The following is a 16,806-nucleotide window of genomic DNA, read 5'->3' on the forward strand; positions in this document are numbered from 1 at the left end:
GACACATAAACGACCAAATTAACAAATATGTGTTATATGCGCCCGAAGAACGACATGGCAAACGAAGCCGAGGAAAGCCACGCACATTATATCACACATACATCGGCAAACTAATCAACAACGACATGCCACCAACTGCTGATGAGATGCGAAGAGCTGCTAGTAATCGAACAGAATGGAGAAAGCTTGTGACCGACTGCAAACCCGTTTTGTTCGCAGCCGATTGATGATGATGATGATGATGATAAGTAAAAGCATAAACAAAAGTACAACAATGATGATAATAATAATAATTTAATAATGTGTGATCAAGTAATTTTGCAGTACTTTATATTCTTAAAGATATTCTTAAACCAACAGGAAACAAGATTAAGCACCAAAATGTTAAACTTTTTTTTTTCTTCCATATATAACATCATGTAGGAAATAAGTCAGTCTTTAACAGGTCTCGGTCTGAAGCGCAGACTCCAGCGCTCTCCTCCTCTGAAGCGTCATGAACCGGGACAGGAACACCACTCTCCTCTTTCACTTCGTCTTGGTTGACGAGACTGAAACCGATGATCTAGAAAATGGATAAAGTATTTTATTAGACGTAAGAGCTAAGCATTTCCATAACTTCTACAGTCATTTCTATTTAAAAAAAAGATCATTTCATCTCAAAGAGCAATTTCTGAATTATTTTTGAGCTTATAAATGCTCACTGACTATATTAATTTCCACATCTCCAAGCCTTTGGAAGTTTGGAAGTTTTCCATGACTGCAGGATCTCCGTCCACAGTTCATAATCTCGTCAGATATGCTATAATAGCTCTGTCACCTGTCCATGGCTTCCCAAAGATGCTGCTTCAGTTATGTGCCGGTAGAGATCGTGGCGGGCTATGAAACTATTAAGCCAATCTCGACCTACAGGAATCACAAACTGAAGTCAGCAACACAAGAAGAGTGTGTTGATTTACTGCAAGAGTCGTGCGGACAGACCCTACCTGCTAGCCTCTGCTCCCCCCAGTTGTTGGGCACAGGAATGTTGTTCTTCTGTGCAAATTCAAATGCCATTTCCCTGCATTTCTTTGGAGTAAGAGTGTGTGTGCGTTCAGCCAGCGTCCTGATGTTTTCTGCGAGCTCCTCCTCCGATTCCTCGGACAAGATCCTCTTGGCTTCTGCCGTTCCTCTGTACCCGACTGTTCTCTCTCTCTTTTCTTCGGCCTTCTTCATGTACCTCTGCAGGGTGGACCTGCCGATCTTACGTTCCTTCGCCACTGTTCTGATCGATTTCCCACGCTTGACTTCAACGAACGCTTTCTCCAGCTCCTCGTAGGTTACCGAGCCCCAGTCAGTCTTTCGAATATAGTTTCGTGGCATGATAGCTTTCCTAGTTTCGACAACAACATGAAATGCATATTAAATTGCATTTTAACATGACATACACGACCGTTCAAAAGTTGCTCTCAGTAAGATAGTTTTATACAGCAAGGATGCATTAAATGGATCAAAAGTGACTACAGCAACATAGTGTCTGCCCAGATCCGGGCCACATCTGGCACATGTGGATTTCACGCGTATCACATGTGGGCCGGATCTGGGCCGACACTCTGTTGCTGTCTGGGAAGACATTTGCATAAATGTTGTTTGTTTGAACTCTCTATTCATCAAAGACTCCCTTTATAAGATGTATCGGGAGCAGCACAACTGTTTTCAACACTGATAATAATCATACATGTTTCTTGAGCATCAAATCATCATATTAGAATGATTTCTGAAGGATCATGTGACACTGAAGACTGGAGTAATGATGCTGAAAATTCAGCTTTGATCACAGGAATACATTACACTTTACTATATATTTACATAGAAAACAAATTGGAATAATTTTTCACAATAATACTGTTTTTACTGTATTTTTGATCAAATAAATGCAAGCCTTGGTGAGCAAAAGAGACTTATTTTTAAAAAAATCATGAAAAAAATGATACATTTGATGAATTATTTTATGATTTACAGTGGTCCATGAGTCTACGCCCACGAGTCAGAATGCTTCTATTTTGCATTTCCTCTAATTTAAATTTTTTTTTTTCATTACAAATGATTATAAAATGAAAATATTATCAACATTATATTCATTTTTGTTTTGTATATTTCAAAATGACAAAACTTAGTGTTTATTTTTAAACCTGTTTAGTTTCAATCTTGTTTTGATTTTCAGATTTTCAGTCTGGGTGGCGATGTATGATTTTAGAGCTGAATAATAAACTTTGACATGAAAAAAAAAACAAAAAAAACTTTCCAAGTAAAACAAACTTACTTCTCCTTTGTGTTTCTCTCATTTACAGACCGCCGGATATGCTGTGCAACTTCAGAATGTTTGGTCACATGACAAAGCAATGCACCAGTTGCCTAGATACAAGGGTGTCTCAACTTACCCACTGGCTCATCTTACCCCACTCAACCCTATGTTCTACTTTCTGTGACGCCGTCTGACAGTCTCTGCTTCAGGACTTGTACTCTGAAAGAAATAATTCTGTTGTAGCCATTCTGAATATAACAACTCATATTATTTACTTGACACAGAACCAATACACAAATTACAAGAAAGCTCAAATTAGGTTATTCAATAAGAAAATGAATGTCATTTTATTTGTTATAGAAATATGGTCCCCACCCACATATTGTCAGGGAAGAAATTCTGCAATGTTACAACATGCTGTATATTATTACATTGGATTTTTACTGGATGAATTCTGCTGCTAAATGTTTGATGTTCACAGTCAATTCTGTTTATATTGACAGTATAATGAAGAACATTTTTTTTTTGCATAATTAAATTATTTTGCTTGATAGCAGCGTTCTGTTATGTCAGGCTCTATATCTTCTCAGCCAGGGGTCCGGGACCCACTAGGGGGCTCCAGTAAGTCTTAAAATGATTTAAATACAGTTTTATTAATACAATCTTAATGTAAAAAAACTAAACAAAAAACTAGGCTAAACACACTAAAAAATTAAGTTGTACAACATTAAACTTTTTTAGCAATTGAGCAATTATTTATAGATTTCAGATTAGAGGGTTTTCAAATTAGGGGATCTAACCTTGGACTTTGAGTATGCGAGATTTTTTGGACGTCACAAATATGAATTCAACATATAATAAATAATAATACACTCAAAATGAAAAAAAGATTACATTTACTCAACTTTATTGCAAAACATTTTTTTCTTTTAATTCAGACGTATTGATCTTCTACTGGTCACACATGTTCAGGTGAAGCGAATTCGCAGGTCAGAGTTCACCAAACATGAACTTTGGAATGCTGTGAAATGGGAAACTTTTCACCTGATCTTGTGTTTGTGGTCCTGAAGCATCGCATGTGTGAACGAAAAGTGTACTGTGATAAATTTCTGTTGTAACTGAAAATCATAATAAAAGCAATAAGGCACTTGCTATATTGTGAATAGTCACGGCTCATTTGGCTTATAACCATATTAAAGCAGATTTAGCCTACTTAATGACCATTTTGTAAAAATTTTGACATTATTTGTACATTTATTTGTTTAATAAACTTGAAATCTAAATATATAAATGCTATAAATCTTTCACATCTTAAGCTTAACATTTCTCTGTTCTCTCAAATGATCTTTTTGAAGGCTTTTTCTTTATTCAAAAGCATTCAGCTTGATTTAACAGCAATTTCACTTCTACATTTACTATCATTATGCACAAATGCTTATATACTAGTTCTTATACTATCACTTCTGTTTTGTGCTACCAAAAAAACTATCACTGCCACTTTGTTTAGACATACTGTGCTATGTAATAACATCTTTAAATTACCATGGTAAATGAATGTTAATCACTTGAACCAATGGGGTTTGTTCTCTCGTGTCAAGCAGATTCTGTTGAGCTTGTTTATGTTTGCTGATCAATGGTAATATGTTAATAAAAGCCTAAATTATATCTGTGCATCATATAAACTGCTCGATTCATGTGGCTTAGGCTTCATGATTTCTTTATGAACTTTTTGAAGCGTCAAAGTGGTAGTTGCGTAGCTGTCAATGGAGGGACAGAAACCTCTCATATTTCATTTAAAAAGATCTTCATTTTGAGTTTCGCACATGAACGAAAGTCTTACAGGTTTGGAACGACATGAGGGTGAGTAAATAATGACAGCATTTTCATTTTTGGGTGAACTAACCCTTTAACATGTAATAACCCCATCACTGCACCATGGTACTGCCACAGTACTGCGAGTAAATGGACTGATTATACACTGTCAATCTGTCCACAGTGAATATGATTTCATACAATAAACTTTCTACATGCAAACATATTCTTACAAATCGCCGAAGCAGCTAAAAGCATCACTACGTGAGATTTGAGAGGTACAAACACACACACAGGTGTCAAAAAAAACAAAACACACACTTACAGGACAACACAGAGCTCTTCCGCCGGAATGGGAGTTGTTGCCGGAAGTCGTCACGGAAGTGGGCGGGGCTTGTGGTGCCACGTTGATGGACAGCAGTGGGGACGTGGAATACAGTCCATCTGCAGCCGGGGCAAATCTCACACAAAACACTCAAACCCTCGGATCTTTTAAAAGTTATTCTGCTAATTCACTGCAACGCTCGTGTTTGTGTGTGGATGAATCTGTGTGTTTGACCGCTGGAAGCACGAAGACAGAAGGTAAACACTTTTAAAACTAAAGCAATGCTTCTGTAGAGACTGCTGCATTAGCCTCTCTGCTACAGTATTATCTGTTTTAAATGGACATTACGTGTGTGGATTGCATGTTTCACTCAATAACACATGTCTGCTGTGATCTTGTCTCCTCTTATGCTGACAGCGTTTGATTATGATCCTCTAATTAAGCGGAATCCTATTTAATTGTCCAGTTGTAATATGTCTTAAGTAATTTAGCAGCATTATCTTATTAGGTTTGTTGGCATGTCAAGGTCCCAGCTGCTCTTGCACTATTGCTTTTATAATATATCACGTGTTTATTGTCATAATAATTGTTCATGTTTAATTGCATTATTTTCAGGAGATTGCTCCCACTGAGTGATATAGTCTACTAAACAGAAAAATCCTTATTACCTTTCCTTACCTAGAAAATGTGGACACCAACTGTAAATGGTGACTTTTGTCACCATTATATGCTTTTGTCATAGCATATAACATGTGTGTTGTTGTTTTAATGTCAGGATGAAGCTAAAAGAGATCAACCGAACCGCTATCCAGGCCTGGAGTCCAGCGCAGCAGCACCCCATCTACCTGGCCGCAGGTAACGGTGTTCATTAACAGTCAAATATGATGATAAAAGATGGTTCATAATGTAATTTTGTATATTAGCTTCATAGTCATTGCAGGAAAAATGTATCACAAATCAGTCTAAATGAATCATTAGTGAATTGATTCTGGATTTGTTTTTGATTCTTAAAGATCCTTATATAGTCAGGACTCAACGCTAAGGAAACTTTCACTGGCCCCACCACAAAAAAAGTAATAAATAAAACAGCCCTAGTTATTGTCTTTGTTGTTTTTAACCCATAACCTTAATAAATAAGGTAGTGAAACTTAAAACTATTTGCCTGACTCATATCAATTTCAAATATTGTTAAAGACAAGTAATCTGTCAGTGATAAAATACAACAAATAATGAAAATGCAAGCAATAGAACACGCATATAAATAAAATAAACACTGTTTTTCAAGTCTTAACAGTAGAGAAAATTAATTAATAAATGTAAAATATCACTGCATAGTCTTTACTGTATAAATTAAATATAGATTTGGTTATTAAAGTTACAAAGGTTATTCAGTCAAGAACAGTATGTGAGATTTTGTGCTTTGTTGTTTGATTAGCATTAAAACACAGACATCATCAGGTTTATTAGGCTGCTGTCCCTTTAAGATCTGCACAGATCCAATACAGTGCTATACATAAGTTTAGACACCCATGCTAAAGTTGACTAAAAAGAGGAATAAAAAATCATCTTTTGGAAATTGAACTTAATGCTTTAATTAAAAAATTTAGGAAAAATCCAACCTTTAAAGAGCCCCACATCATCACATAGCCTTCACCATACCTAGAGATTGGCATGGTTTTATTTCAGTTAGCCTAATAGCTGGTTTGATTTGCATTGTGAGATGATCTTATGGAAAGTACTCCATGCCAATCTCTAGGTATGGTGAAGGCTATGTGATGATGTGGGGCTATTTTAATTCCAAAGGCCAAGGGAACTTTATCAGGATGCATAGTATCCTGGATCCATGAAGTAACTGGCCTTTAAAAATAAAAATCTGCCTGCCTCTATGGGAATTTAACATAGGGGTGTCCAGACTTATGCACCCTGTATTTTAAGGAAGAACATTTATTTATTTACGATACATTATTCATTCACAAAGAAAATTGGTGTCCTTAAAGGTTGGATTTTTCCTAATTTTTTTAATTAAGGCATTAAGTTCAATTTCCAAAAGATGATTTTTTTATTCCTCTTTTTAGTCAACTTTAGCATGGGTGTCTAAACTTATGCATAGCACTGTATTCTGTCACACGTGTTTTATTTCTCAACTGCTTATGTTCACTTAAGACATAACAGACTGTGTTTACTAGGATACTCGCTGAGACGGGATGTGATAGAGAGCTCAGTTCAGCATTCGCTCGCTGTCTGAGATGCAGCTTTCTAGATGTGTGCGCACATTCTCTTTCCTGTTTTCTTGCGCTTGAATATTTAAATTGGCAATGCTTAAAAACATGTCGTGCAAATGTTAAATGCAGCACTGTCCCGATCGGGCAAGTGACAGTATCAGCTCTCCCGAGCGACGTTTCTTCCCGTCCCGAATAATCTTTATTGTCGAGACCTGATCGTAATCACAAGGAACTGGAAAATACATGGAAAAGTCACTGGCCAAAACGTCTGGAATCCCTGATTATTTGGTGTAATTAGTCTTCTTGATGAATAATTGTCAGGTACCTCGGCCCAGCAGCTCGATGCCACCTTCAGCACCACTGCATCACTGGAGATCTTCGAACTGGATCTGACTGATCCCACTTTAGCCATGAAGTCATGTGGCTCTTTCTCCTCTCCACACAGGTACTGAGTTGTGCTCGCATTGTGTGCTAATATTGAAAACGTGCTGACAGACACGGACTCACAGACACGGCTTTTAATGTAATCCTGTAACAGTTCTCAAAAAATAGGCAAATGATTGACTTATTTTGTATGACTTCAGAAGACTTGAAATAAATCTTTAATGTTAGTGCCATTCACCTTCAGTTAGAGCTGCACGATTCTGGATAAATTGAGAATCCTGATTTTTGTTTTGTTTGTTGTTTCAAATCGAGATCGATTCTCAATTAAACGATCTTTTAATGTTTAATTGTGCATTAAACGTTTAATTACCATTGTATGGTAAAGAGCACCTTTGACCCAGACAAAAATGTAATATATGGCCATATATGTACTTTAAATAGCATGACATATATCTATACATATATTTTACTTATCTGAGAACACAATATATGCCTGAAACATATATGAACATTTATGTGTCCAAACATGTGAAGAAAATATTTGAGTTCTTCCATATATGATACCATATATCTGCATATATTACAGTATAGTATTGGTTTCTCGCATATATGGACAACATTAAGTATAAATATGTGACATACATATTTGTTTTCCACATATTTAATAAATCTATGTAAACATACATGCATGTGATACTGATGCATTTTTAAAGCTGTGGCATATGGTTATGGTACTTTGTGGATGTATTTGTCAAAAATGACAAAGAAAACACTGCATTATTGTATTAAAAATACTATATTTGGTATTCACACAATAGAGACACAATCTCCAACTATAGGCATTTAATTACAAGGCATTCAGATATAAGATACATATATGCGTCTTACATATATTACACATTTATGTGCATATACGGGAAAATATATGGCACTGCATGAAAACGGCCATTTTTGCTATATTTTGAAATATGTTTCTTATATGTCTGTGTTTTACATATATGAATTTTGCATATATTCTCATATAGGCAGCAGACATTATATATGTAATTTACATATATTGACATATATTACATTTCTGAATCGCTTTATTTTGTTTTCCATGGAAACAAGAATGTTATATAGGTTTAAAAATTATGAGTAAATGATAATGGAATAAAAATTATTTTTGGCTGAGCTATTCCTATAAAACAGTGCAGAAACCAGGATCCAGTGGAAGCCAGGATCCTAAAAACCTTTGCCACACCTGTCAATGGGGGAGTGAATTAAGAAAATGTGTTAAAGTGCCCCTTATTATGCTTTTTCAGATATTACCTTTTCATATAGTGTGTTTACAGCTGCATTTGAATGTAAAAGGTCTGCAAAATTTCAAAGTGCAGGGAAATGGAGTTATTATATGGAGCTTATAATATGACAAAATGATTTGAATTTGAATTGTGTAAATTTGAATTATTTGCAAGTGTAATCTAACTAAATTGAATTTTAGGTGGTAGTTTAAATAGTTCTGAATTTTATTTGTTTTAAACGAATATTGAACGTTTGAAATTTAACAAATTGAAATGTTTTTATGGCTGAATTTTATAGACATGTATTTTCAAACAGCTAGTTTTTTTGTTCTGAATTCGTATAGTGCAAATATTCAGTTTAAAAAAATACAGATTCAAGTTTTCAAGATGAAGAAATTCGGAACTTCAAATTCAGTTTTCTAAAATTCAAGTTCAAAAATTCAAGTTCAAAAATTCAGATCTTACAGAAAGTAGGTCACAGGTCATCCACAGGGAAGAGTAAAGGATCTCAGATAAGTCGAACAGAGCATTTTGGCTGCACTGCAGTAGCTTTCTGCCGCAAACGCGGTGGTGGTTCAAGAGAATCCGTGTATCTTTCGTTCAGTCGTTTTTTTATTTAATATTAAGAGTAGAAAAATGAGAAAACAGCTTGAGTATTAGATTTCTTCTAATATTCTAGTAATAATAGTCCGCTGCAGCAGTTGCATGGAGCTTACAAAACGCGTGTATTGCAACTATAGGCTACATTTAATTTTCTCATCAAACAACTAGACTAGCGAATGGCTCGGCACAACAGAAGAGCTTAGACAGGGCTTTCTCTCTGTGTAGACCAGCAGTTGGTCTGAATTTGCCTATTTTCTCGACTGTATAGGCTAAGTCACGTTTTATCATGAAACACGCTGTGATTTATTCCAAAGTGACTCAGGCATATATAATGCATTTAATGTTAAATAATCTAAATGTTGACTTTCAAAAGTAGGCGCTAAGAAGGCTATTCTCTGTATTTTGGTTCATTTTTGGTGAGCGCCAGAAATTCGAAAGAGACCGAGACGCGCTAAAGCAGCGCATCATGTTGTTTTATTTATTTTTCAATGGCATGATATTTTGTAGTCATTTTGAATGTACACAAATAAAAATATACATTTTACTGTTTCGGATGATGTCATATTATCTGTATGAACAAATCCAAGTGCGCTCTCACACAACATAGTATATCAGTTCTGGCGTTGCTTCATATCGCAGACTGCTCATTATCAAAATGAAACACAGTCAACCAAACATATAAAAAGTTATTCTGCCTAATTTAATTGGTCTGTTGTACAATATAAAGGGCAAGCTGTGCCGCACACAGTCCCACTCCAAACATTTCCCTTGCTGTGAAGACGCTGATTTAGCCTATAGGCCTACTTCCATATATTTTGGGACTCGACTGAAGTATGAAGCCTTCTTTATAGTTAGCATCCACATGTTACATTGCAATGAAAACTTTTGACTGAATGAGAGATGCGCGACCGTTTCGATTTAAATAAATTTGTTTAGGCTTGGCGTTTATAAAGGGCACAATATAGGCTATTTTTATAGTCTGTAGCCTATGTATTATTTTATTATAGCCTATAGCCTACATACTTATTTTTCATTCTTGTTGTTTTTTGCATTCATTTGTCATAAGGGAAAGTAAAATAGGCAACACATAGCCTACATGTTAATAGTGTTTATCATGTAAATGCTGTATTTTATTTACAGGTCTTTTACACTATTGCTGAATAGGCTAATATAAAAAAAAATACAAATAATTATGACGCCTTTCTCTCTCAACATGATCCAGTGTGACTTGCACTCATGTGCATGCGACTTATTTTCTGCCAAATACGGTCAGTTAAAAAATGTTGCTGTATTGTTACAAAATGCATAGAGTGGAGACCATTTGGGCAAAAAAACTAATAAACAAAAAAAAACATATTGTGTTCATTACCCCCACCCACATTTGGGCTTAATCACTGTTATTATTAGGAAATGTATTTAGGTGTAGACAAAATCAGTTATGTTTATTTATAAATATGAACGTATACCTCGCATTTCCCGGACACTAGCCGTTAGTCTACTTCTTTGGCCTATTTTTTTTAGCTGGCCAGTTCTCAAAATCTGTGTGGAAAAGCTGCGGAGCGAGGAGAGAACGCACAATGGCTTTGCTTTGGAAGTTTTTTTTTTGTTGTTGTTGTTTGAAAGTTTAGTTGCCAGAGAAAATAACACACCGTTTTGTTTAACATCAATTGATACTCAATATTAATTAAATAAATAAATATAATGTCAGAGAATGCACAAAGCGCATCCTTTTGAGATGTAAATTATAATACATTTTAATAAAACACACAAGGCCTACATCATAAAACTCAGAAGATTATGTATTTTAATATATTATATTATAATACAAATAAAAAGGCGTCATACTTCAGTCGAGTCCCAAAATACACGTATAGGCTAAATCAGCGTCTTCACAGCAAGGGAAATGTTTGGAATAACAAGTAGGAGTGTGCGGCACAGCTTGCCCTTCATATTGTACAACAGACCAATTAAATTATGCAGAATAACTTTTTATATGTTTGGTTGACTGTGTTTCATTTTGATAATGAACAGTCTGCGATATGAAGCAACGCCAGAACTGATATCCTACTATGTTGTGTGAGAGCGCGATGCACGAGCGGCATCACTTGGATTTGTTCCACTGCTGGGAAATAACTTAATACTTTGTTATTTAGTCATACAGATAATATGACATCATCCGAAACAGTAAAATGTATATTTTTATTTGTGTACATTCAAAATGACTACAAAATATCATGCCATTGAAAAATAAATAAAACAACATGATGCGCTGCTTTAGCGCGTCTCGGTCTCTTTAGATCTTTCTGGCGCTCACCAAAAATGAACCAAAATACAGAGAATAGCCTTCTTAGCGCCTACTTTTGAAAGTCAACATTTAGATTATTTAACATTAAATGCATTATATATGCCTGAGTCACTTTGGAATAAATCACAGCGTGTTTCATGATAAAACGTGACTTAGCCTATACAGTCGAGAAAATAGGCAAATTCAGACCAACTGCTGGTCTACACAGAGAGAAAGCCCTGTCTAAGCTCTTCTGTTGTGCCGAGCCATTCGCTAGTCTAGTTGTTTGATGAGAAAATTAAATGTAGCCTCTAGTTGCAATACACGCGTTTTGTAAGCTCCGTGCAACTGCTGCAGCGGACTATTATTACTAGAATATTAGAAGAAATCTAATACTCAAGCTGTTTTCTCATTTTTCTACTCTTAATATTAAATTAAAAAACGACTGAACGAAAGATACACGGATTCTCTTGAACCACCACCGCGTTTGCGGCAGAAAGCTACTGCAGTGCAGCCAAAATGCTCTGTTCGACTTATCTGAGATCCTTTACTCTTCCCTGTGGATGACCTGTGACCTACTTTCTGTAAGATCTGAATTTTTGAACTTGAATTTTTGAACTTGAATTTTAGAAAACTGAATTTGAAGTTCCGAATTTCGTCATCTTGAAAACTTGAATCTGTATTTTTTTTAACTGAATATTTGCACTATACGAATTCAGAACAAAAAAACTAGCTGTTTGAAAATACATGTCTATAAAATTCAGCCATAAAAACATTTCAATTTGTTAAATTTCAAACGTTCAATATTCGTTTAAAACAAATCAAATTCAGAACTATTTAAACTACCACCTAAAATTCAATTTAGTTAGATTACACTTGCAAATAATTCAAATTTACACAATTCAAATTCAAATCATTTTGTCATATTATAAGCTCCATATTATTATCCCCTAAAAGAACCGATTCTGAACTTCCTGAAAGGAGTCAGTATGTTTTTTCTTTAGCTTTCTGTTATGTCAGTGAGGGAATATAATTGTATTATTGCGAGGGGAATAAAGTTAATGGCCAGTTGGTGAAAGCAAATTTTGTTCTCATCTCAGTGCTTGGGGTTAGTTTTGAACCCCAGTTGTAACCCTTGTGTTGTGCCTCCAGATACCACAAACTAGTGTGGGGTCCGCAGGGCATTGAAGACCAGGGTTTGCCATCAGGTGTTCTCATCGCTGGAGGGGAGAACGGCAACATCATCCTCTACGACGCCTCCAAAGTCATTGCTGGAGATAGTGAAGTGATCATTTCCCAGAGCGAGAAACATTCGGGGCCAGTGAGAGCCCTCGATGTCAACTCATTTCAGGTAATGAACCCTAAACCCTAACCAAGTTCTCATACTTGAGTCAGTTTGTACAAGAATAATTATTTGTCCTTGACAGTAAGTGGTGTTTCGATCAGTGTACATGACTGTTTGTTCTTCTTCAGCCAAACCTTGTGGCCTCCGGGGGAAACGAGTCTGAAATCTACATTTGGGATTTGAACAACTTCAGCTCTCCAATGACACCAGGACCTAAAACACAGGTACAGATCTCATGTGCACTCAGATAAACTTTGTGCAAGTTTTGTGTTTTTAAGAGTGTCATTTTATCATCATGTTTTTATCACTGATGATGTGTCCAAGTTGCAACATTAGATTTTAACTAGTTTAACTGGTTCAAGAACCAGAGTTCCCATGTCTTGATGGTCAAGATATACGAAGGAAGCCTTATTTTAAAAAGTGATGTCTAGATCTGAATTAAATTAATGGAATCTTAAAATGCCTTGGCCGTTTTATATCGAATATGCAGGTCTAAAATATTTTATCGGGTAGCAATTGTGAGTAAAAATATATTTATACGTCCTTATCCAGCAAATCACAAACGAATGGAAAAGTCTCACAAATTCATTAGTTAAAAAGTGTGGGAATCTTGAAGAACATTCAGAAGGCAGTTGTCATGTTTAGGTATGACAGTACCAAACAGTCTCTTCAACCACACAGTATCATTATTTCTGTCTTACAATAACTCAGATTATTACAGAAGAACTGGGATAAAAGGTTATAGTTCGGATACAAACACTGATGTTTATGGTAGCGATAAAAATAGAGTAAATCACCTTTTGAAAGAAACTTGACGCTTCAAATAACAATTGTATTGATTACATCGTTACACCAGAAGGTGCGACAAGCGACTGTTAGAACATGTGTTTGTCATTGAATCATTCGTTCAAGAGATTCGTTCAAAAACGCTGATTCATCCAGTAATGAAACAAGCAAAGTATTTATGTATGAGTCGTTGAATCATTCCCTCAAACTGATAGTTTGTAACTTTAGATGTCTATTCAGAATCCTGGGAGAATCCTGATCTGAGAATCCTGAAAAAAACAATTATTCTCACTAGTTTCTGTAAATTAGATGAAAATGTTTGAAAACAAACCTTTTCAGGCGATGTACATTACAGCGTTACAGCCTTTGAGTATTGTTGTGCCCAATGGAGGCCCTTGGAATGAAAAGGCACAAATAATAATAAATAAAGGAAGCCTACATATATCAGGAACATTTTGATAGTCCCTTTTGAACATTCTGTTGACTATAAGTAACTTTGCAACTACATGTCAACCAACTCTCATCAGAGTATTAGTAGACTTTCTGCTTAATATCTGCAAACTCTTTATTGTGACGCTCCTCAACAGACATTATACTGACTGTAAGTGACTTTGTTTGCAACTACATGTCAACTTATACTAACCCTAACCCTACCAGTCTATTAATACTGTAGTGAGAGTTAGAAGACATGGAGGTGCAACGTTACTTATAGTCAGCAGAATGTGTTCAAGGGACCATCAAAATAAAGTGACACCCATATATCTAGGGATGGAAAGATCATAGAGACGTGTGCCGGACTGTTTTGTCCTGCGACCGTAAGCAGCCCTGTCCAGTTTTGACTTGTGTTTGTTCCTCTAGCCCCTGGAGGACATCAGCTGTGTGGCGTGGAACAAGCAGGTTCAGCACATCCTGGCCTCGGCCAGTCCCAGCGGAAAAGCTTCAGTCTGGGACCTGAGGAAGAACGACCTGATCATCAAAGTCAGCGACCACAGCAACAGGGTTTGTGCAGTTATTCATCTTTGCCTTGATTTGACTAAACCTCCTAATAATAACGGTGAACTTGCATTAATAATACCTAATAACTTCACTAATGACAAAGTATCTGTGGTGCTTCTATAGTATTTCTATGTTATTGTTACTGTTGTCATCTGAGACCGTGTCGGTGTTCATGCAGTGGTGTGTGTGTGTGTGTGTGATGTGTGTGTTGTGGTTCAGATGCACTGCTCTGGCCTGTCCTGGAACCCAGAGGTGGCCACTCAGCTGGTGCTGGCCTCTGAAGACGACCGGATGCCCGTCATACAGATGTGGGACCTGCGCTTCGCCACCTCGCCTCTCAAAGTGCTGGAGAACCACACAAGGTAGATGTAAACCAATATTGTGCCATATCGACCAAAAATATTTTCATATTCTGTGCGGTGCTCCGTTCACAGCAGTGGCAGAAATTACATTTTTCATTAAGGCGTGATATGTGCCACCTTAAATTGATTTCAAGGGCATTTTTACCGTTATAAGGGCATTGTTTTAACCTTATTAGATTTATGCGTTAATCTGTTATGTAAAATTCTTACATTTAATCAGTTAATTAGAACGAGACACTATAGGGTTTTACCAATCAAAATCCTTTTTTGCACTGCAAAAGTTGCACAGAAACTGCATCTAAAGCAGCATTTAGATGTATTTATTGTGTAAATACTATGAGATTATTTTAAAAAATAAAATTTTGAGTATTGAAACATAAAAAATAAATACTTTAAATATTAAACTAAAATCTCCATTAAATGGTGGCATGTCATTTGTCTTTGTCTTAATGATTGAGTCAGTGACCGATTAGTTCAAACAACTGAATCATTCAAGAATGAAGCAACTGTCTTTATGAATGGGTCATTGGATCATTTAAAGCATTTAAAGGGCTGATATTCAGGAACGAAGCACAACAGTTCAGCTATGGCTTTGTTTGGGACCATAGTTGGAAATTTAGCGACTATGTTACTAGATAAGCAACTTTTCAGACCCCTATAGCAACTTTTTTTTCAGAAAAGGGACTGGCGACAAATCTAGCATTTTTAGCTGGTTAACATGTAGTCAGTCACTATATCATACTCTTTCCGTTATCTGACAAAAAATAAGTAAATAATAACAGCTTTATTGGACATTTGGCTGTATATTACATTATAATTATAGTATGTAAGCATGGATTAGGAGAGAAAATGGATGTGAACTGCCAACATTGTCATCCAGCAAAATTTTTTGACCAGGCATTAAGCTACTTTTCATTGGTTGTAGTTGGCAACATACATCATTCCATTTAAAAAATAGTTGGCGATACACATCACACACCCCTAACCCTTATCTGTGTGTGTGTGTGTGTGCTTTCAGAGGTATCTTGTCCATAGCGTGGAGTGTAGCAGACCCAGAGCTGCTCCTGAGCTGTGGGAAAGATAACCGGATCCTGTGCTGGAACCCCAACACGGCTGAGGTGAGACTTGAAGAACACGTGGCCCCGCCGATGCTAAGAGCGGTATGACATGCATGTCCTCCTGTCTCCTGTCAGGTCCTGTACGAGCTGCCCACCAGTGCGCAGTGGTGTTTTGACATCCAGTGGTGCCCGAGGAACCCAGCTGTGCTCTCCGCCGCCGCCTTCGATGGCCATATCAGCATCTACTCCATTATGGGAGGGAGCAATGATGATGCCAGTAATTTACAGGCCGATCAGGTACAACTGAACTCTGAATACACACATTCTCATAAGCTAGTATGGAGATTGATGATCTCACAGTTGCTCCTGATGTCCTTTGGGTCAATAGTTAAGTAGCTCGTTTGGAAACATGGATCCTTTTGGTACGGGGAAGACGCTGCCGCCTCTACAGCTGCCTCAGCCCTCGTCCTCCCAGAGCACCGTCACTCCTCTGAAGAAACCGCCCAAGTGGATCCGGAGACCCGTCGGAGCATCTTTTGCTGTGAGTGGCCACAGATCTATCATGAGGGGCTTTCGCACCGGAGGAACCTTTTATAGTTCCTCGAAGTTCGCACCGCAGGAACTAGGAATGATTTTAGCTCTAGGAACTCCTTTTGGAGGAACTAATTTCGCTCCTACTTCAGAGTCGGTCTAAACCAGCGCTATAGGAACTACAGTGACATTAGTGACGCTGACTGGCCGAACGTACGCGAAACACCAGCACCCGCCATTTTAAAAAAGCTGTGTAAACACACCTATATATTTAGAAACTAACTCTAATGAACATGGAAAACAGTGATAGATGAACCTCTTAATCTTTACACTGAGGAGAAAATCCAACGCATCTTTGAGAGGACCAAGAGAAACATGAATATGTATTTCTGCTCAGCAACACTGGACATCAAACACACGGCATACGCTAATAACTTTTTATATACTCTTTCTATGTATAACAGTTCTATATAATAACGTGTTAGACGGGACTGTTAGACAGATCGTTAACTAATGAACTCTGAGAATGCGAGC

General features: G+C 36.8%; 2 protein-coding genes across 6 annotated transcripts in view; one reads left to right on the forward strand and one right to left on the reverse strand.

Moving 5' to 3' along the window:
• Positions 1-280: 280 nt before the first annotated feature.
• Positions 281-4,472, reverse strand: LOC309488613 (uncharacterized protein). Of its 3 annotated transcripts, none has more exons than XM_082156879.1 (5): positions 4,419-4,472; positions 2,300-2,500; positions 984-1,369; positions 818-903; positions 281-562 (listed from the first exon to the last, which is right to left on the reverse strand). In XM_082156879.1, exons 3-5 carry the CDS (start codon positions 1,357-1,359, stop codon positions 416-418), a joined length of 609 nt encoding a protein of 202 aa, XP_082013005.1. In that variant the 5' UTR covers positions 1,360-1,369; positions 2,300-2,500; positions 4,419-4,472; the 3' UTR covers positions 281-415. The 3 variants fall into 3 exon arrangements, with proteins under 3 accessions (XP_082013005.1, XP_082013007.1, XP_082013006.1); XM_082156881.1 differs by lacking the exon at positions 4,419-4,472 and adding an exon at positions 4,185-4,391; XM_082156880.1 differs by lacking the exons at positions 2,300-2,500; positions 4,419-4,472 and having other exon boundaries at positions 984-1,514.
• A 37-nt stretch (positions 4,473-4,509) lies between these two features.
• sec31a (SEC31 homolog A, COPII coat complex component) overlaps positions 4,510-16,806 on the forward strand; it is a 30,739-nt gene continuing 18,442 nt past the window's right edge. For 2 of the 3 annotated variants that reach the window (XM_082156838.1, XM_082156839.1), the window contains exons 1-10: positions 4,510-4,675; positions 5,194-5,273; positions 6,962-7,085; positions 12,347-12,545; positions 12,668-12,763; positions 14,184-14,324; positions 14,541-14,683; positions 15,702-15,801; positions 15,877-16,038; positions 16,130-16,282. In XM_082156838.1, coding sequence (XP_082012964.1) covers positions 5,195-5,273; positions 6,962-7,085; positions 12,347-12,545; positions 12,668-12,763; positions 14,184-14,324; positions 14,541-14,683; positions 15,702-15,801; positions 15,877-16,038; positions 16,130-16,282 — 1,197 coding nt within the window. In that variant the 5' untranslated portion in view covers positions 4,510-4,675; position 5,194. The remainder of the gene's footprint in view (positions 4,676-5,193; positions 5,274-6,961; positions 7,086-12,346; positions 12,546-12,667; positions 12,764-14,183; positions 14,325-14,540; positions 14,684-15,701; positions 15,802-15,876; positions 16,039-16,129; positions 16,283-16,806) is intronic. The other variant, XM_082156840.1, reaches the window with a different exon arrangement.

The sequence above is a fragment of the Leuciscus leuciscus genome (assembly GCF_965113295.1).
Source record: "Leuciscus leuciscus genome assembly, chromosome: 24".
In the NCBI taxonomy this organism is placed as follows: domain Eukaryota; kingdom Metazoa; phylum Chordata; class Actinopteri; order Cypriniformes; family Leuciscidae; genus Leuciscus; species Leuciscus leuciscus.

Bases quoted from the DNA above. Each gene is read 5' to 3' on its own strand.
- LOC309488613 (XM_082156879.1), bottom strand. From the start codon at position 1,359: ATGCCACGAAACTATATTCGAAAGACTGACTGGGGCTCGGTAACCTAC. The intron at 904-983 runs GTAGGGTCTGTC...TGATTCCTGTAG, and splicing joins GGGGGAGCAGAGGCTAGCAG to GTCGAGATTGGCTTAATAGT. The intron at 563-817 runs GTGACAGAGCTA...TCCATTTTCTAG, and splicing joins CTTTGGGAAGCCATGGACAG to ATCATCGGTTTCAGTCTCGT.